The following is a 21,797-nucleotide window of genomic DNA, read 5'->3' as shown; positions in this document are numbered from 1 at the left end:
ACTTGAACATCAAAAGCTAAATGTTCTACTGTAACTGAGCAACTTGATGCAATACACAAGAAACCAGTAACTTTGGAATATATCAAAACTATCAGAACTCAAAATCAAATAGGTCCAAGAAGTGATATCCCTAGTCTCAATAATTATCATAGAAGGGATACTAAGATGTCTAAATTTATCCCTCCAGCCGATCGCTTTATTGTGAAAGGTTTTACACTAGACTGAAGTACTGCAAATTCTGAAGCTGCTATTGATTCAACTACAAGTGAAGCTAGGCTTTAAAAAGGCAAAGGAGATCTAACATCCTTGTTTCCAGTACTTATGATGCAATTTTGATGCTGCCAATCATGATAAAAATCTCCAAAATGATGCCACTCCAATGGTTATGACTAATTAAAACAATGATCAAATTTTTCAGATAATTAAATATCATGGAACTAACGCAAGGAGACTGCGTTAACTAATTTTCTTAACCCTGTTTTTTTAAGTCACCTTTTCCTACATATTATTAGTTCATTTTTTAAGTTTTAGTTGCATTCAAGTAGTAGTTTCCTTCTTCCTGTTAACAAATTTAAAAGTTCTGCAACATATAATCACACTGTTAACATGAAATTCTTAGCTTGGAATGTCCAAGATCTTAACATCAAGTTTATTCAACGACAACTTCATAATCTTGTGAAGATGCAAAGTCCTGATTTCCTTTTTCTTCCTGAAACCAAAGTTGATATTATCAAAATGATTTCTGTTGCAAATTACTTGAATTATCATAATTATGATTTTATAAGTAAAGTTTCTTTAGCTGGTGGATTGATCCTTATGTGGAAGGATGGTATTTCTTGTGAAATTGTTAGTATTGCAGGTTACATTATACATGTCCTGATCAAAATCCATCCTAATTCTCCAAAACCTCTGATTTCCTATATGTATGGCTCTACATATCCTGATCCTAAGAAATATCAATGGAATTTCATGCATGATCTTTGTAAATATATTGACCAACTGTTAGAGCATAGCTCGCTTGAACCTACTAACCGTTGGTATGTCAAGTTTGGTTGTCATATTTTAGTATCAAAACCCATCTAGAGTCGCTTGGTTATTTGCTAGAGTTAACTTCGTTTAGGTTAGACTAGAAAGTATAGGAATGTTGAGACGTATAAGTATTACTCTGAAGACCTGAAGAATGTAAAGAATTAATGACTGCAACGAAGACATCATCCCTCCACTTGAGGTTAGTAATACTGACTTGACTTGTTTCCATTCCTAACGTATCTTTCAAGTCGTATTATATTGAAAACATAACATGTGAAGCTGTATATATAATACTCTAGTGATTATACTTGGTCATATCATTACGATCAAAGTGTCAAGGAATTATATTGAATTATAAAGTATAACGCTTATCTTTTGAACTTCGTAAATACGACATCATCATAATATATGTATTTAGTTACTTGATTATGTGTGGGATATAAGTGTGATTTCATCCTAGAAAACTATGTATTATTACATTGGTTTAAGGAAGTAGATTTATGTACTTGTTTCATAATCGAAAGGGAAATCATGAATGTGTTGGTCCGGTTCTTTATTGAATATCTTTTGGATGACCAATACTAGATGACAAGGTAGAAGCTATCTTGACTTATATTGAGAATCAAGATATAACCGGTCATAGCCTATTGTATGTAGCAAGGTGTAACCGGTCACAAATTTATTTGAAAAGCAAGGTATAATCGGTCACAAGCTACATTGGGAAGTAAGGTGTAACTGATCACAAGCTAATTTGGGAAGTAAGGTGTAACCGATCACAAGCTACATTGTGAAGCATGGTGTAACCAGTCACAACCTATCTTGGGGAGCATGGTATAATCGGTCACAACTTATATTGTGAGTCTTGGTATAATCGATTTCAAGATCAAGACCGAGTTTCCAAAGTTCACACATTTCTTTATAGTTGTGTGTGAATTTGGAATTAGGGTTTCTAAAAGAAACTTCTAGATGTCGACATTATTCGAAATGTACATAACTCTTATAATTAATTGTTCAAAGATATTCCTTGATGCTCAAGGTGATGCCAAACCGAAATATTGAAAAACATTTAATTATGATTTTCAAATATATATATGTTTTAATTTCCAGCAATTTAAAGCATATATATTCTCTCGAAAAGGTTTATTAGTTAATGTGCAAAATTAATAATAGGAATTTTCTAAGAGATATTTTAGAAATATGGGTTGACATTTATAAGGTACTTTAATGAATATCTTGAGAATATTTTTGGTTTTGGAATTTCCTTGTTGTCCAAACAACCTTGTTCTATAAATACTTGAGTTTCCATTTCTTGCAAATTATCCTAAGAGAAGGAAAACTTCATTCATGTTGTTTCTGGTGAATCCGTCTATCCAGAGAAGAAATTACGCTAATTAGGCGAAATATCTTACGACCGCTCGTTTAAATAATTCTTTGGGATCAAGAAGCTCTACGAGTACCGTTGGTGGGAAACTAGATAACTGCATTGTTATTTTAGTTTTCGATTATTGATATGATTGACTAACAGTTGTTGAAACTTTCATTGCACCATGGTTTGATTATTCTTGAGAGATTTCTCTTCTGACATAGGGGTCATTCAAACTAGATCAAAGTATCGACGAGATCTTTAGAACCGTTTGCGGATCTAAAGACATCTTGTGATAATCAATTGTTAACAGACTCCGTTCTGTGTGTGATTGATCACAAGAGGATTTAAGTTTGTGTTATGTAGGTTATTGAGAAGGAAATTGAAGATTTTTGAATACGAATAAGATTTTCTTATTAGTTTCGTATCTTGTGAATTCTGTGCACACATCTTGATCGACTGGGATCCGACTTTGATTATATTTTTCTAATCAGAAAGTCGTATAGATCGACAACTATCATTTGGTGGTATTTTTCAATATCCGAATCCGAATCTAAGTTACTGATTCAGATTGATCTTACCCGACAAATGAGTTTATTAGCTTAAACGGAAGAGCCTTTGTCAACTCTTTTTCCAAAGATTGATTAGAGTGGTTACCAAAAAAATTATTTCTTTTGGTGTTTGGAATACTATCAAAATGAGTAGTGATTCATGTGTGTGACTCTAGAAGTCTAAGGTGCGGGGATACTGAGAAAACTAAGTAACTAGGGGTAGTCTACTTGGTCTCAACTATACGAAGTTGGTATTGGATTTTGTATAACGGCTTAATTCTGAGAGTATTTAAAACTGGGCTAGGTCCCGAGGTTATTCTGCATTTGCGGTTTCCTCATTAATAAAATATTTATGTGTAATTTACTTTACTTCGACATTATAATTGTATTATTATAATAAAGTAAATTACACTTGTACGTTAATCCGAATTACTTGACATTGATCCTAATAGTCAATCGGTTTTATTACTGTAACTTTTGTCAAATAAATATCTTATTGTTGTATTGTCTCGACCTCGTCCATAGACAATCATACAAGGTATAAGACTTATAGGTTGATATTTTAAAGATTGTGGTGTCTTTGGATACCCTCGTCTTTTCACCAACCTTGGTTGGTAATAAGTGACTTAAATTTTCATATGGATAATAATTCAAATGGTCTAGATAGTTGGGTTAGAGATCAGGTGAGAGACTCTGCCATAATAGACTTAGGATATGAAGGGAAAGACTATACCTGGTCTAGTAATAAATATGGAACAAGAATTGGGAAAGCTAGGCTTGACTTGGTACTTGCAAATAATGATAGGTATTTATATTTTTCTGCTGCTAAAGTCTTGCATCTTAATCATATTTCTTCTGATCATTGTCCCATCTTGTTATTAACTGACCCAATACCTAAATTTTTGAGACCATTTAAAATTTTTGGTACCTAGATTAAGCATGAAACTTTTAATAATCAGATGGATATAACTTGGAATAAAAATGTCCATGTTAGGACTACTTTATCTCAATGGAATAGGTTGGAATTTGGTGACATTTAGGAGAATATAAATAATCTTCAATCTGAATTGAAACAAGTTCAGGATATACATAATATGGTGGATCAACACTCTAGAATTTTTTTTCTCACTCATAAAATTGAAAAATGGTTTAATATTCAATATCTGAATTTTATAGAGAGAAATCTAGGAATAAATTTGTTACTGATATGGATTATAATACTAGATACTTTCATTCCCTAGTTAATAGAAGAAGGCATAAGAATAATATAAATGCTCTTTATGATTCTGCTGGAATATTGGTACAATGATAAAGACAACATTAGTAACCTGTTGACATCTCATTTTTCCTCTTGCATGTTCTGCTAATACTTCTTTTAATGACTCTATTTTTTGACTGTATCATTTCTATCCTATTTGATGATGATAACTCTAGATTGTTAAGTACTCCAACTGTGCAGGAAATTGAAAATGTTGTGAAAAGCATGTCAGCTTGGATTTCTCATGGTCATGATGGTTTCCAAGCTGGGTTTTATCAAACCCAATGGAAGCATATTGGTTCAGATGTCGTTGATATTGTTCAAATATTTTTTGAGTCTGGTTTTATGCCTGGAAGCCTAAACAAGACCTATATATCACTTATCCCTAAATCTTCTGCAGACTTTAGATCAATTGGTAAAACCTATATATCTCTTATCCTAACTAATTTTGATTATCCTTATGTTAGGTCTATATGGTTTGGTGTAAGTATAGATGTTTCAATTATTCTTTCTGGGCATTCTAACATTCTTAACTGGGTCATAAGTTGGTTTAATGCAGGTAGCTCTTTTGCTGACCAAATTAATACTCATCGGAATGACTACTTACTGTATACTTTGATGATTACAACTTGGATGATATGGAAAGATGGATGTTCTGCAGTTTTTCAGAATGTTAAACCTAATGGAATCCATATTATCTAAAGAATTAAATTTCTAGTTAATGAACGTTGTCATGTTGTTTCTAACCAAACTAAAATCTGAATGCCTCACTAGTTCAACAGTCTAATAATTGGGTTCCTTCTGCAATTGATTGTTACAAAATAAATTTAGATGCTTCTTTTAAAATGGAAACTGGTACAACATGTGTTAGAGCATTTCTTGGTTGAACCCACCAAGCGTTGGTATGTCAATTTTGTTTGTCATATTTTAGTGAATCAAACCTCATGTTAAGAGTCGCTTGATTATGTACTAGAGTCAACTTCGTATATATTAGCTTGAAAGTATTAGGATATGGGACATTACAAGTATTGCGAAGTCTTGAAGATGTGAAGAAGAAAAGAGATACAACGACAACAATCATCCTTCCACTTGAGGTTAGTGATATTTGATTTGAACTGTGTCATTCCGTAACATATCCTTCAAGTCGTGCATATTGAAAACATAACTGCGAAGCATATTTGAACTCTAGATAGACATAATATTAAGGAATACAATACGAGGTTTATTGCTTAACCATTTAACTTTGTAGATAAGACATCGCCATAATCATTTGAATGTTATTGTGATTATGTATGGGTATGAGGTGAGGATTTCATCCTAGGGGACAATGTTTACATGTGTTCTAAGGAAGTAAGTTCATAAACTTGTTTGTGAACCGAAAAGGAAATTTCCAGGTGTTATTGGTTTTGTTATTCATTGCATATCTTATGAACAACCAATATGTTTAATTGAGTATAACCGCTCACAACTTGTTGTGTTCTTGGTAGAACTATTCACAAAGGACTGACTTATGTATTGCTATGAATTTTATTAGTGAAACCGATCTTAAGTAATCACCTGAGATGGTATGAACGGGTTTGTGTTATGTATGACCAAATTTGGGAAAGGGGAACCGATCCTAGTAAGAGATGCAATACATCACAAAGGGGAACCGATCCTTGTATGAGGTGCAACAAGGTTTATAGCATAAAGGGGAACCGATCCTATGGACATGTGCAACACGTTTTTAGGAAAAGGGGAACTAATACTATGGACATGTGAAACACATATAAGTTAGATACCATATTTATGTGGGGAACCGATCCTAGTACCTAGTCAACCCAATTTTGGAAAGCTAGTGTGACTATGCACAGTACTCACATGGAGGTAGAACCGAAACTTGTTTTGGTAGAACCATTAAACCCATGATTGTGATTGAATGTTTGTTTGATCAATCACATAGTTCTTGAAATTCAGATGAACCAATTCTAAACTTGTTTGGAAGTGTGACACATCGGTTTCAAGGTTGTAAGTGTGAAAGAGAACTTACAAAGTAAGGATGTCGACATACTTTGAACACGTGCTGTGAATGTTTATTTCTTTAATTGTTCAAAGTTATTCCTTAATAGCTAAAGGAAGAAAATCCCAGGATCGAAACATAAGTAAGTTAAGAATATTTTAATTAAGGTTATTAATTTCATTTTATAGGAAAATACAAGAATTAGTAATGTGCATTTACTAATTAGATTTTCCGAGAGATTTCGATCATTATTTTTAGACAAAGAATTTCCAAGAATTATGGAAACCGAATTTTTGCTTTAATGAATATCTTGAGAATATTTTCGGTTTTGGAAATTCCTTGGTGTCCAAACTTCCTTGTCTATAAATACTTGAAGTTTTCCTTTCTAGCAAACTAATCCATCGTAACAACAAACTTCCTCTTTTGTTGTTGTTACTGCTGTAGCCGCCTATTCAGATAGGAGAGTAACCTAATTAGGAAAAATCTCTTACGACCGCTCAGTTTAAAGTGTTCTTTGGGATTGAGAAGCTCTAGCGTGTACCGTTGGTGGGAAACTAGATAATTGCGGTTTATATTTTGTTTTCGAATGATTTGATTGATTAACAGTGGTTGAAATCTGATTGCACCTAGTTTGTTTATGCTTGAGGATCTTCTCTTATCATATAAGATTCACTCAAACTAGTTCAGAGTTTCGACAGGAATCTTTAGACTGTTGTTAGTTCTAAAGACGATCTTGTGATAATCCATTGTTAACAGACTCCGTTCTTTGCGTGATTAATCACAAGAAATTCAAGTGATTGTGTGCAGGTGTTTATTGAAGATTTAAGAAGATTTGAAGACAAAGAAAATATTGAAGATATGACTTGGGTTTATAATCTTTGGTGTGCACAATACTTGTTTTGATAAAAGAGGATCCAATTACTAATCGGTTTATCCTTGTGGTAGATTGCTTTGATTAATTGAGTAGATCGGCATCAACACAATTCTTTGGATTAAGAGTATTGTTGGCTCAATCTTAAACGATTACTTCGATAATTGAACATAAGATAGATCTAAGGACCTGACGAAGGAGTTTATGTTAAGATAAACGGAAGATACTTTGTCCGACTCATATCACTTGGTTGAATAGAGTTGATACCAAACATATTTGTTTTTCCTTTACTGTTTGGAATACGAACCAAAGAAATTGTTCCAAGTACCTGACTTATTTATAAGTTGGAGGCGTGGGAATACAGACGGAACTAGGTGAACTATAGGTTTAGTTGCTTGGTCTCAACTATACGAAGTTAGGTGTAATTTTGTGTAACGGCTTAATCCTGAGAGTATTCAATTCTGGACAAGGTCCCGGGATTTTTCTGCATTTGCGGTTTCCTCGTTAACAAAATCTTGCCGTGTCATTTACTTTATATTTCCGCGTTATAATTCCTATTTACTTGATAAGCAATCCTATTGTGTTTGGTTAAGTCCGAACCTTTGTATCAAGTAAACATACTTCGTTGTTGCATTGTCTCGATCTTGTATCCGTAGACGATCAAACGAAGTGTGAACCGATTAGTTGTATTATCTCGACTCAGTCCATAGAAAATCACTTCCGGAGAAAGGACTTATATGCAGGAAAAGTTTTAGCTTGCGGTATATTTGGGTACCCTCGCCTTTTCAACAGGCATTGGACTAATAATTAGAGATTTTGCAGGGAATTGTTATGGAGCAAAAAGACAATACTTTGATGGAAGTCTGAATGTTGAGCATGAGGCCGAGCATCTGGAATGTAAGGCGTTAATGGAAGCAGTAGAATGGGCCGTCTCGAATAACTATGAGCAAGTTATTTTTGAATCAAATTCTTTATCTTTAATATAATCTGTCAACAAAACATTTCCATGTGTTCATTTGACAAACCACTCTTTTATTCTAAATATCAAGTTTTTATTACAAACCATTATGATCTTGTCAATCATGCTTAGGATCAAGAATGCAGACTATATTGCCAAAAAACAAAGAATGACCGTGATAGTTTTGAGTTTTATGATAATTTCCCCCTGATATAAACCATTGGATCAGTACTAAAATACAATACGAAAGCAATCAATTATCCTAATCAAATCCTTATTTGAATCAGTAAACAATAAATTATCTTAGTCGAATCCTTTATTTATTTTCTTGAGTCAAAAGAAGGGAAAAAACAAACGGGTCCCACCTAATTAAAAGAGTTTGCTAATCTTGTGGATGGGCAAATGAGCTAAGGCTAACCCTATGGGCTAGATATCTAGCAGCTAGATTGGTCATCCACGTCGGCTAGGACAACCTACTAAGTCCTATGGTGTGGCGAATCTAGCAGCAAAACGCTGAACAGTACAACATCAAACGCTAAACCGTACAACGCCCAGGTAAACGCTGAACCAAACAACGTTTGACTTGGTCAGCTGGGTTGACAACCCTGAACGGTTCAACGTCTTAGGATCGGGTTTTCGCCAACGCGGAAGTCCCTTTTTCCTCATTTCTTCCATTTCATTTTCCTTCTCAAACACACCCGCAAATGGATTTCGTAGATAGGTGATTCTAGACGTTTATTTCTCAATTCCTTCCGTGGGTTTGTACTCCATCGATTTCTTGATCGTTTGAGAGTATTTTCATTCAATTCCGTCCACGAAATTGATTGAGGTAAGGATTTAAAATTTTAGGTTTTTTTTTCTTGATTTTTGATTATGATGAAAATTTGATGAAATTGATGATTCATAGTTGATACAATGCATGATTAAGATGATATTTTTACGTGACTTAAATCATATGTGATTGAAATTGATTTTCAGAATTTTTAGGGTTTAATTTGATTATTTGTGATAAACAAAAAATGAAATTATTGATAATTTGATTATTTGTATGATGAATTGATAATGATAATTTAGTTTGTATGGATGAAAATGAATGATAATGATAATTTAGTTTGTATGGATGAATTGATAATGATCATTTAGTTTGTATGGATGAAAATGAATGACAATGATAACGATATTTGTTTTCATGTTTGTTATTGATTGTAGTATGAGTATGAGTATGGATGAAATGGATGAAATGTTAGATCGGTTGGATATAGTTTCATCAAAGAATTGTGATAGACATGTATATCACGATGTTACGAAAGACCCTCGCAAAGTAAGCTTTAGTGGTTGTTTGAATGAAATTGAAGTGTGTTATAATATTGTAGTGCAAGATAATCCAGTAGAAAAATGATATTGTGACAGTTGTGGCTTTTCTTATGTTTCCGAGTTTAATTTCGCCAATAGGGATAGAGCCTTAGTTGAATCCGTAGATGAGAGATGGTGGTAAAAAACGAAGAGCTTTCATTTTCGGGAGTTTGAAATTGGCCTCCTTCCTTTAGATTGGTACATGTTAACGGCTTGGGTGGGCATAACAATGATCTTAATGTCTTGCATGCTTCGTGTTTGTTCGGTAGACAACTTCTTGGTGTAGCACCTCCTTGTCATTATCAAATCAATGGAAGGAATTACGACAAGGGGTACTACCTAGGAGATGATGTATATCCTATGTATGGTTGCATCGTGCAAGCATACAAACCCGCCTCAAACAATAGAGAATCTCTTTTCAATCAATACCAAGAAGCTAAAAGGAAAGACATAGAACATGCATTTGGTGGTCTAAAAGGTAAGTTTGGTATTATATTTAAACCTTGTCATTATTACAAAAAATCGGACATGAAGGAAATTATGAGGGGGTGCTTGATAATGCACAATATGTGTGTTGAGATGGAATATCGAAACGAGGATTGGGGGAGGATCACGGGGGATGAACCTCAATCGCCAATTCAAGGAAACGTAAGGATAGCTCCTCATATATTTTACAACCCTGCGATTTAGGTGGAACTTCGCTTGGAACTCACTACACACATTTTGGAACCGACACGGAGAAGGTTTGAGAGATGGTGATATTCCAAACATGGTTATGGATGATGCCTTGCCGGAAGTTGATGCGGGTACATCCGACGTGGACACCGACGAGGACCAATATGACCCTCAAGGAGATGGTGCATTTTACGAGAATGGAGAGTAAATTTCATATTCACCTATTTATTTAACCATAATACTCCTTTATTTTAATCAAACATGTTTTCATTAATAAGTAGACATTTTAATTAGTTCTTGTAAACTCCATAATACTCTTTTTTTTCATTTAAGTACGTTTACAATTACATTACATATTTAACTAGAACTTCATAATACTTCTTCATGCATAAACTCCATAATACAATTACATTACATATTTAACTAGAACTTCATAATACTTCTTCATGATATTTCTTCATGCATATACTTCTCCTACACTTATTCATAATACTTCTTCATGCATATGCTTCATAACCAAATATCTCCAAAGCAGTGTTACGAATGAATGGCATTCTATGATCCATTTTGTATAAATTCATAGCATCTTCACGATTACCATTTGATGCCCTTAATGAAATGACAAAAAACTTGCAATAACGCTTGATGTTTTCTAACCGACATTGTAGTTGTTTTTTGCATCATCCATTAGCATTACCATTAATTCTCACAAATTCTTCAACTAATTGTTCCCAAAAGATGGTTCTTTGAGACATGTCGAAAGGATTTGTGTTGTTAATTTTGTGAAAACTTCTCACCAAATCATTGTCTTCGGCAATTGAGAATGCAACCATGCTTGAATTTTGGATTGAGAATTTAGGAGAAGAAGAAGAGATTGAAACTTCACAAGTTTGGGGTAGGGATTTTGAGTTCATGTGTTGAGTTTATATATAGAGAATAAATGATCCAAGTTTGGGTTGGAAATCTAGCCGTTAGACAAAACGCTGAACCAAACATCGTTCAGGCGCTGAATAGAACAACGCTTTACTTATCAGCCGCAAGATCAAAAACTAGTCTCTATTTTCAACGGCAGGGAGGGTAGCGTTGTACCATTCCGCGCTTTGACGTTGAACCATTCATCGCTTTTCTTCTTAGCCATCAGATCAAGATGACCTTTGCATTTTCAACGACTCAAATTTAATAGATGTTTGAAACCTCAACAACTATATTTTCAGGCTTCCCTATAAATAGATGACTACTTCTCCTTCATCCCTCACACCAAAATCAATTGATTATCTTCTTCATTGATTATCTTCTTCTTCTTCACATAATTTTGTTCATACAAAATTATGGCACACTTTACTACAAGAGAAGAAGAGGCACTAATTTATGGTTGGGTTATAGCAAGCAACGATCCGATTTGTGGAAAATATAAAAAATGTGCATTATTTTGGGGGAAGATTATGAAAGAGTACAATAAAAGAAAAGGCCCCAATGGTTTCGAAAGAGATAAAAAGTCATTGCAAACAAAGTGCAACACATTGAGAGGCGAAGTGAAAAGATATGTTTCACATGTTAGGCCATACTTCCGAAACAGACCTACGGGGATGACGGAGGCGGATTATGTAAGTACCTAATTTTTTTTTTTTAATGTTTTCTTTCTTCCATTTTGATCTCTTTCTTTCTTTCTCTAAATTTTTCCTTTCATTTTTTTCCTAGTATTATCATGGACAAAAGAATTATGAAGCAGAGGTTGGAAGACTTTGGAAGAACGAATCGATTTTCCAGATCCTGAAGACATATCAACCCTATTACAACCCAGCGGTGAATAATGATGATGGAGCCACTCAACCTACTCAACAGACTCAAGCTACTCAAGAAAATGAAGCTGATAATATGGTTGAAGATTTGGAAAACATGGCAAGGTTTGGTAGCACTTCATCTACTCATAATTCTGAAACCTCGGACATATCAAAGAGAAGACGCTATTTCGAAAAAACAGATGACGTTAGAAGTGAAGGGAGAGATCAAGCAAAGAAAAGGGCTCGTGAGGCTAAAGCATCGCAGAAATCAGATGAAAAAATGGATAAACTCATCGTACTTCTTGAAAACGCACAAGCACAAAGAGCTTCCAAGTATGAAACAAAGGAAGCGTATCTGAAGAGGAACATGGAAACCTCTTCAATCTTGGCACAAACGCAACAAAGAGAATCGGACATGAAGATCCTATGACAATCCTCGGATGAATTACATGAATGGGAGAAACCCGTCTACAAAATATGGAAGAACGAGATTTTGTCCCGTTATGGATTGGACCTTATCCCCTAAATTAAAGTGATATATTAGTAATAATTTAAGTTATTTAGAAGTAGGATTTCAATTTCAATGTACTTTTTTATGTTTTAAGTTATTTAGAAGTAGGATTTCAATTTCAATGTAGTTTTTTATGTTTTTAGTTATTTGGAAGTAGGATTTTTTAGAAGCAGGATTTCAATTTCAATGTACTTTTTTATGTTTTAAGTTATTTAGTAGTAGGATTTCAATTTCAATGTAGTTTTTTATGTTTTAAGTTATTTTAATTTAATGTATTTTTTTAATTTCGTCAAAAAACATTGTAACCTTGTTTTGCAATGTAATAGAAGATTTCCTTTGGTAAATTCTCAAATTTTGAAACAAACAACCATTGGAATAAAATGCCAAACATTTAGAAAATGAAATTCTGTAAAAAAAATAGTCGTTGGTGGGAAAAAAGGTCAAGCGCTGAATGGTGCAGCGTCCACGTCCAACGCTGAATGGAACAATGTCCAGATGAGCGCTGAACAATTCAGCGTTGATGCCCTGGAATATTCGTAAAACGCTGAACTGTTCGGCGTTTGGACCACTTTTTGAGCGTTGAATTATTCAGCGTTTCAATCTCGCTGCTACTTGGACTGCGAGCAGTTGCTAGGAGAGAGAAGTATCCAGAAGTAGTGTTAACTTTTTTCTTACATTTTTTTTTTGATTTGCAACACTTTTTGGCCAATCTAGCAGTTCCATCTAGCCAATAGGGATTAGCCTAATTTAATAACACCTTCCATTGGATTTGCTTTAACTCGCCGGTTAATGGATAAATAACCATTTTGCAAACAGAAGTCTTGGCGCGGATCGGTCAATCTGGCGAATCATGCACCCGAGTTCACAAGCAAGTGAAAAACGCTTGAGAAATGAAGGGTATCCTCTTTTCAGAGGTAGAGCCGTTCATTTTATATGTTTGGTCTCTGAATCCGAGTAAACAAACCCAGTGAGGAAAATGAATGAGGTGCTATTTTCCCCATCTTCTTCATCTTCTTCCACTCACCTCAGAACCAAAACTAGTTGTTCATCCTCACCATCACCCTACTCCTCGCATGTTATCTTTTCTAGTCACCACTCATTCCCCAAATCAAGAATTTCTCTCCCAAGACTTCAATTACCAAGGAATAATGGAGTCGTAACGCATTGCACCAGCAGAAACAACTTACCTGAAGGAGGAGGAGGAGGTGGGTTCACCTGAACTTGAATTACTTCACACTTTCTTCTCTACAATTTTTTCCTTCCAATTCATAGATTGTTGTTCTGAGCTTCAGTTTTAAGTAGGTATATAAATTACTGTTATTTATTAAGAAATTTGATATCCTGTTTTTTTTTTTCTCTCTTGAATTTGTCTTGACTGTTCTTAAAATTCCCCCAAATTTTGCAATTCAAGATTGACCTGGTTTGGCTTGAATTTTTTATTTTTTTTTTTAATTTTTGATTTCTGATTTTGTGTTCGATCTTTTGTATTGCTAATTGCATCATAGAAAAGGGGTTCTCTATGTGAATCGGTTTCTTGCTCCTGAACTAAGGCTAGAACCAATCCCCTCTGTTGAAAGTGCTGTTCAGTCTTTAAAGCATGTATGAATATGGCTATGTGGAGAAGCTCCGTTAATACAAGTATAGCTTGAGTTATGTCAACTTGCACTTTGGAGGGAGTACATTTGGATTAAGACCTTAAAATTGGTCAAAATAAGTTTGGAAAATTCGATTTGCTTATCAAGTAATAGAGACAGGTCGCTTAGTTGCATTACCAATCATGACTTTTTACATGTCCACTATTACAAGAAGAGATGTAAGATTATTATTTTGTGTTTGCACCTTTCGGCCTTTCCAATGCGTGTATACAGAAGCAGGTGGACCATGCCCAGCAATATTTTTTCACTAAGGAATTAACACCATATTACGTCATTTATGTGCGTTCAGTATAAGCATTTGGTTTGATATGAAGCATGGATAATTTGATGTATTTGTCCCGTTACAATGAAATATCTTTTGCAGGGGACAGTGGTAGCAAGAGCGTACTAGATGCCTTTTTCTTGGGCAAGGCGCTAGCGGAAGCTATTAACGAGCGTGTTGAATCTACATTGGGAGAGTTGTTGAGTACAGTCGGCAGGTTGCAAGCCGAGCAACAAAAGCAAGTTCAAGATTTTCAGGTGATTAGCAGTTCTTTTATATCTAATTAGGTCTCACCATAACCAGCTTCCCAAATATGTTCTCAAAGAAACAACAAAAATATAACTGCAGTGCAAGTAGTACACACATTCCGTCATGATTCTTGTTTGCTAATCATTGTTCTAGCCCATTGATATTGATAGGTCTCCCCATAACCACCTTGCTGAATATGTTCTCAAAGAAACAACAAAATTATAACTGTAGTGCAAGCAGTACTCCCATTTTGTCATGATTCTTGTTTGCTAATCATTGTTCAAGCCCATTGATAGAAATGAAAACAATGCTGAACAAAATTCTGTTTGCAGGAGGAAGTGTTAGAAAGGGCCAAAAGCGCAAAAGAAAAAGCAGCACGAGAAGCTATGGAGGCACAAGGGAACATACCTAGTAAGTCGACCGAATCTCCTGAGGTGGTGGAAGTAGAAATCTCCCCTTCATCATCGTCTGAGCAAGTTAATAACACTTACAACAGCGATCCAATTATAGGGATGATGATAAATGATGATTAACAGTTTTAATCTCGCCTTGCTGCAGTACTCTTTGTAGAGTAGGTTGTGCTGCTCAGAGTATATGTAATTTTGGGCTCCTTTATAAACTAAACATCCATGTAAAGCATCTGCTGTAAAATGTTCACTTTGTTTGCAGAGAACAATAAGTTTGTCGATGAGGAGTGTTTCTCTTGATTGTTTGAGTAACTGCATCCATCCATCCATGGACAACTGTTTGTAGAGGGTCCAAGTCAATAAGTTTGCTGCTGCACTCAAACCTCTTTGCTTGCAGCTGCATTTGTATATAATGAAGCCCACACCTCGGATGTGCTCCTCTAGCCAATGTGAAACACAATTTAGTCTTGCATTCACTTTCCAGATTTGAGGAAACAATTCTTCTTTTTTGTCCTAGGCCATGGCCTTTGCAACCATAAACTGTAAACTATATTTTTTTCTCAAAAATCCACAATTGCCACCAGACTCTTCTTCCTCTTGGAGAACCTTCAAATGTTTTTCCTGTTAAAAACTGATGAGCAGTTGGCATCCTTTTCTTCCCCTTTGCTTCAATGGTCAAAGTTGTCAAACTCGACCTCATCATCTTTTGTGTTGCTACTTCTTATATTGACACCTATCCATTAGTTATGGGGTACACCCCCAAAATAAAACCCTTCTTCATCTACCAGCAAAGCATTTCTTCTTCTTGAGGGAGTTGTATCAGTTACAGTTGCCTACCTACAGTGGAATTCTGGATAAAGTTCATCACTCAACAGAACAGGTTACTTCCTTAGTCACAGCTTACAATTATTCTCTTTGTATATATTTCTTTACATTTTGGATCCCCTTTCCGTTGTTGTATGAAAACTGATGATCAAATATAATGAGTGGGTTTTGCTTACAGTGAATTTGAATGTAATATGAACACTGTGACATTCGTTTCCTAGTGCATTTCAAAACTTAGACTAAACCAATTACAAGACCTGATGATGATGACGATGATTTTATTCATCATTTTATTCTAGGTTCAAATTGAGGGTTTCTACAAAGTCAATCATAAATGGGGATGGGGTTTGCATTCTCTTATAAGGAATTTGTAATTTTGTATTATCTCCAACCACAACCTTTTTTAGATGTTACTGATGCAATAGTTCCTCATAGTCTTAGATAAGAAACTGAGACACAGTCCAGACTTAAGATGCATAGATTGAGAGTGAAAGTTCCGTGTCACCCACCTTTGAGACAACACCCAGAACATAAACAAATGCTACAAACCCAGTTCCAATGGTTGTTGGAGAAATGCAAGAGTGTGGAAGAGGTGAACCCGATTCTATCTAATTTCGTGGTAAGCGGACTTATCCGCCAATCATTCTATCTGTGTAAGCTTGTTGAGGTCCTAGCTCAGTCTCAGAACTCTACTCTCCTTCTCTACTCACGCCTTCTCTTAGAACATCAGTCCAATGTCTTCCGAGGAGAAGAGGATTTTAACATGTCTCCTTCGACCACTACATTTCTCTGGAATACAATCATCAGGGGTTACTCGAGGAGCCGGTTTCCCCAGCAAGGAATCACGACCTACCGTAAGATGCTCCAGAATTCCTGCAAACCTGATAACTTCACGTTCCCCATTGTCATCAAGGCTGCATCGTCTATGCAAGAAGGAGTGCAGGTCCATGGTCAGATTGTTAGCAACGGGTTCGAATTTGACATATTCGTGGTAAATACTGTGTTGAGCATGTACACTGTGTTTGGGGACCTGAAATCTGCTCAAAGGTTGTTTGAAACATCCCCCAATTTAGACATTGTCTCTTGGAACACTCTCATTGATGGGTATGTGAAGTCCGGAGCTGTTGAGCTTGCCAGGAGCTTATTCGACAAAATGACTGAGCGAAATGAGATCACTTGGACTGCAATGATTTCTGGATATGCAAAGACTGGTAACATGGATATTGCTCAGTCCTTGTTTGATAGAATGCCCATTCGCAGGAGTCCGGTAACATGGAACTCAATGATTTCAGGGTTCGCTAAGTGTGGGTTTGTGCCACTCGCGAGAAAAATGTTCGATGAGATGCCTTTAAGAAACATAGCATCCTGGAACGCCATGATTTCTTCTTATGCACAGAGTGGAAAGGTTGAGTTAGCTCGATCATTATTTGACAAGATGCCAGAGAAAGATGTCATCTCTTGGAGTTGCATGATTTCTGGTTATGCGCAAAATGGTCGTGGTAGAGATGCACTTGGACTATTTAAAAAGCTGGAGGAGTCAAAGAACTGCATCAGGCCCAACGAGGTGACGCTGGTGAGTGTGCTTTCCGTATGTGGGAATCTGGCAGCTCTTGAGCAAGGGAAGTGGGTCCATGTTTACATAGAGAGGAATGGAATGAGATTAAATGATAACCTTGGTGCTGCTCTGGTTGATATGTACGCTAAATGTGGATGTGTGGGAACCGCAGTTGAGATCTTCTGGAAATTGGTACAAAAAAATGTCTCCACTTGGAATGCTCTGATTACAGGCTTTGCCGTTAATGGGGCTGCGCAAGAAGCTCTCAAATTATTTGAAGAGATGCTGAGATCGAAGGAAAAACCTGACAGCATCACTTTTCTAGGTGTGTTAATGGCTTGCTGCCATGGCGGGTTGGTGGAGGAAGGTCTTCGCCACTTTAGAAGCATGTCCAAGAACTATGGGATTCAACCTGAAATTAAGCATTATGGTTGTGTAGTGGATCTTTTGGGGCGAGCTGGTTTATTGGATGAAGCTCAGCAGATGGTCAGAAGCATGCCGATGAAGCCAGATGTAATGGTGTTAGGTGCTCTGCTTGGTGCTTGCAGAATCCATGGGAGTGCTGCAATTGCAGATGCATTGAGGAAGGAGTTCCTTCTTGAGCGGAACCCTGAGGAAGCAGGTTGCCAAGTTTTACTCTCTAATATATATGCGACTGCCGTTAGATGGGGTGATGCTTCGGATATGAGGAGTGAATTTAACTCAAGTCAGATCAAAAAGAATACAGGGTTCAGTGCAGTTGAATCACTAGGAATTTGAACCACAGGTTAGTCAGTCATCCAGTAAGCTGCTGATTTAAATGTGAATTATCATCTCTCTCTTGCAAAACTGTTTCACCATTGCTTGGAAAATTCCTGCTTGTGTAATGCAATAGCTAATAAGGTGCATCCTTCAGACTTACACTCACCAGTCAATTGCAACATAATGCATCAATACGACTCTGCATAAGTTCATGATTCATGAATATACATGTGAAACAGTGATATTGAGAGTTCATGAAAAGAACTTTAACCTAATCAAATTTTCATAATCAGTATATTCAATCCCATTACCTCTCATCTCGTTAGAGGTAATGGAATAAAAAACTTATGCAGAGAGGTACAGGGTTTGATACCCCACATCTCCAACATTAATTATTTGTGGCTATTCAAAGAAAAGAGGTCAGGTTTTAAAATTCAATTGTAGGCCTAGTTTTATTACTAGAATTGAGGTGCCTGACCAATCATACTTCATATTTGTATAGCATTAATGAATAGTGATTCTCTTGTTCCTTTTTTTGTCTTTCAGTCCTCTTGTTAGTGACTGTTTCTGAAGTCTGTAATGGGACTTATTGTCTTTTTCTTTCTATGGGCAGTCCTTTGTAAGTGACTGTTTTTTTTTAATTATTATTAAAGTATGGAGATGTTTGGTTTTTAAGAAAAACAAAAGAAAATCATCTGGTTAGAGGAAAAACTCTGTTCGAGGTTGGTGATGGCTGTAGTATGCTAGGTGCTCGGTTTACTTTTGAACTCCATTTTGATGGATGATTGTGCAGATATAATATCAGGTTAGACTGGTGGACAGCTATTATAAATATTTTAAGTCTTAAGTAACACGACAAGCTTTCATTTGTTTATGGGATATATAGACATAAAAGCTCACCTACACCTTGGGCCGTTTGGAATCTCGAATAAGAATGCAACAATGAGCTCTTGTGTTGTAATAAAAATGGAATATCATCTTACCTTTAGGGCATGCATTTGCAACGAAGTATTAAATGTCTAAACAATGTCGGATAAACCATGAATTTTTCTGTTTTGTTATCTGGTTATTATTTCAGTTATATAATCACAGACATAATTACTCCCAGATTCTAGTTTCCTCTGTAACTTCGTCCAACATGTAGATGCCATTTATTGTAAAGATGATAATTAACCCAATTGGAATCGACAATTGAAATACACTCAGGAAATTACGACTCTTCCTGTTGGGGAAAACACATCTGAGGAGGCAGTGCAAATGGGCTCCGAGACCTATCATCATACAATGTAATTTCTCTCAAACATCTCTGCCTTTGTTATTTTCATTGCATTGCTTAAGAGTTTAGATAGATAATGTATGTTGGCATGTATATTTGATGATCCAAACAACTTTTCTAAGTCTTGCATGAGTCGGGATGTCTGTATGGCCTGGTTAACTCGAAAATAGCTGTGTATATAGCTGCCTGTGATCTGTGTATTATATGATCAGTGTATTATTAAGAAGCGTTAAACCTTTGATTCCCATACCAACTAAGGAAAAACGGTGTTATTTTTTGCTTATACCTAATAAAGCTAATGCTGAAAAAAATATAGGTTATTAGTGGAAATTAATTATCAAATTCCATCTTCCCTGCAAGTTTTAGCTCCTAGATGTCCTTTTGGTGCTACTTCACTGAGTCCTTCACAGGGTTACGCAATCAAAGTTTTGAGGTGATTATGAAGTACCTTTCCCGGGGTTAATGTTATCAGTTGAATCAAGTAACTGTCGTGAGGCTGGATCTTCACCTAGTTTCAAGAATCCAAATCTTGGGGATGACTTTTTTGTTCCTACTTGCCATGCATTCTCCATGGAGTGTCTGGGGATGACTACCTCGGGGGGAGATCTGTACATAAAATGTCTACTGACCCTATTCCATTGCAGGCAAGAACCATTTGATGTCTCATCTAGGGATCAACCAATAGAACTTATCCAATATCTACCCAGGAGTGGATCTAACCCTGCCCTCAAGTATAATAAATCACCCCTGTAGTACTGATATTTGGCGTGAGTGAGCGGCTTTTTATTTGACCAGTCTGGTTTATTGATGTGTTATCAATGATAATCTCTAATTGACGTTGGGAACATTATCAAATAGTTTTTATAGTTGGCCTAACACTAACATATATAACTTGCGGTTTGTCTTGCCTTTAGCCATGTTCTGGGCAAGTTTGGCTAACGATGTCATCATCTTTCATGTTTTCTTTTCATAGGACTGCATCATACAAATTAAAAGCAAAGACAACTTTACAAAATTTTCTTTTCAGGTTGTTGGAGATGACTTGTTGATGTCAAACCCAAAATGTACTGTGAAAGCAATCACAAATTCACTTGCAATGCGCTTGTTTTAAAGGTATTCATACTGATTTTCTTCCTTTTCTTTTTCCAGCTTGCTTATAAATAAGTCAATCTGTAGCGTACACAAGTCCAACAATGTTCTCTTTTCTCTTTTTAGTGTTTTGGCTTCTGAAATTCCTCTAGTTGCTTGTTTTCGTCTGGTAATCCCTACTAGCAAAATTCAGCGTCTAACTGTAGATGGTGGAACACGTATCCTCTGGGGAAAAGGAGAAAAGAGAAGATTTACAGTCACTTTTCTTGCATAATGATCAGTTACTTTTAGCAATGACCAATGGATGAGACCTTGAGAAACAGGAGTTAAAAGTTGTATTCCCAGTGTCTTGTAAAACTGGATTGTACTGGCAACAGCGCTACTAGTACCATATGTTCTTACAATTTCAGTGGGGGTGGAAACAGGTGAATCAGATTGGGACTGTTCCAGAAGCCATTGAAGCTGTGAAGCGGATGCCAACTGGGGAGGAGTAACTTCCCATAAATGTGGGGAGACTGAAGATTCCTTCATAGCTGATTTAGCTGTTGGCCTGTCCACCGGTCAGATGAAAGCAGGTGCAGCTAGCCAGGGTGAACTGCTTTCCAAACCATAATCCAGGTTCACTTTCTTTCTTCTGATATATTCCATCCCTTCTCAGTTCTTCCATGTTGAGTCAGCATATCCTATTTTTCCCGAGTCAAAACGACCTCATAATAAAACTGGTTTTCAAACGATCATAAATTGAATCCGTGACCTTCCTATCATTATTGTACTAATGATATCTTCATTACTCTTCCAGTAATTGTTTCGGATCGAAGAAGAGCTAGGTGATCAAGCGCTGGCGAAAGTTTGAGGCTCAATCTGGTCACATTATCTTCTTTTCTTACTCTTATTGACCATCACCTGCTGGGGGGATCAAGAAATTGCAACTTGAGTTGTTTTTTTTCTTTTTCTAGAGGGGCCTTTTTGTTAGTAGGTGGGGTGTTGAGAAGTTACAAGTAACAGATTAACAGAAGTACAACATTGCCATTTGCCTTTCTCTGGAGCTGCTCATTGCTGGTTGATCCAGTGTTACATGCATTTCTCCTTCCATTGCTATTTTTTATCACAGTTGCATCAATTTCTTTTCTTACTACCCTACCTGAGAACCTGGTCTATATTCCCCACCATTGCTAATAGAGGTACCAATTTTCTTCTGGGTGTACCAATGCAATGGTGAGACATGTTTTGCCTTATTTGAACTTTTGTAACACCCCTGAATAAGTTGGTACCCCTATTAGCAGCAATCGGACCAAGTTTTTTGTCGGGCCCTCTTCTTAAACGTTTCGGGCCCACCCGGTGAGTAGAGTAGTGTGACTGAGCAGCAACACATATAAGACCATCTAGAGG

General features: G+C 36.1%; 2 protein-coding genes across 5 annotated transcripts; both read left to right on the top strand.

Moving 5' to 3' along the window:
* Positions 1–13,257: 13,257 nt before the first annotated feature.
* Positions 13,258–21,486, top strand: LOC113283059 (pentatricopeptide repeat-containing protein At2g22410, mitochondrial-like). 4 transcript variants are annotated; one of them, XM_026532207.1, is made up of 7 exons: positions 13,258–13,554; positions 14,369–14,523; positions 14,848–18,068; positions 19,250–19,329; positions 20,347–20,432; positions 20,834–21,026; positions 21,208–21,486. In XM_026532207.1, exon 3 carries the CDS (start codon positions 16,220–16,222, stop codon positions 18,059–18,061), a length of 1,842 nt encoding a protein of 613 aa, XP_026387992.1. In that variant the 5' UTR covers positions 13,258–13,554; positions 14,369–14,523; positions 14,848–16,219; the 3' UTR covers positions 18,062–18,068; positions 19,250–19,329; positions 20,347–20,432; positions 20,834–21,026; positions 21,208–21,486. The 4 variants fall into 4 exon arrangements, with proteins under 4 accessions (XP_026387992.1, XP_026387995.1, XP_026387994.1 ...); XM_026532210.1 differs by having other exon boundaries at positions 20,819–21,026; XM_026532209.1 differs by having other exon boundaries at positions 20,602–21,026.
* Positions 14,320–15,048, top strand: LOC113279796 (uncharacterized protein At4g13200, chloroplastic-like). Its single transcript, XM_026528460.1, has 2 exons — positions 14,320–14,523; positions 14,848–15,048. The coding sequence occupies exons 1-2, from the start codon at positions 14,320–14,322 to the stop codon at positions 15,046–15,048; spliced, it is 405 nt and encodes a 134-aa protein (XP_026384245.1).
* Positions 21,487–21,797: the final 311 nt, after the last annotated feature.

This window comes from Papaver somniferum, chromosome 5 (genome assembly GCF_003573695.1).
Source record: "Papaver somniferum cultivar HN1 chromosome 5, ASM357369v1, whole genome shotgun sequence".
Classification (NCBI taxonomy): domain Eukaryota; kingdom Viridiplantae; phylum Streptophyta; class Magnoliopsida; order Ranunculales; family Papaveraceae; genus Papaver; species Papaver somniferum.
This window is presented reverse-complemented; position numbering and strand designations above follow the sequence as displayed.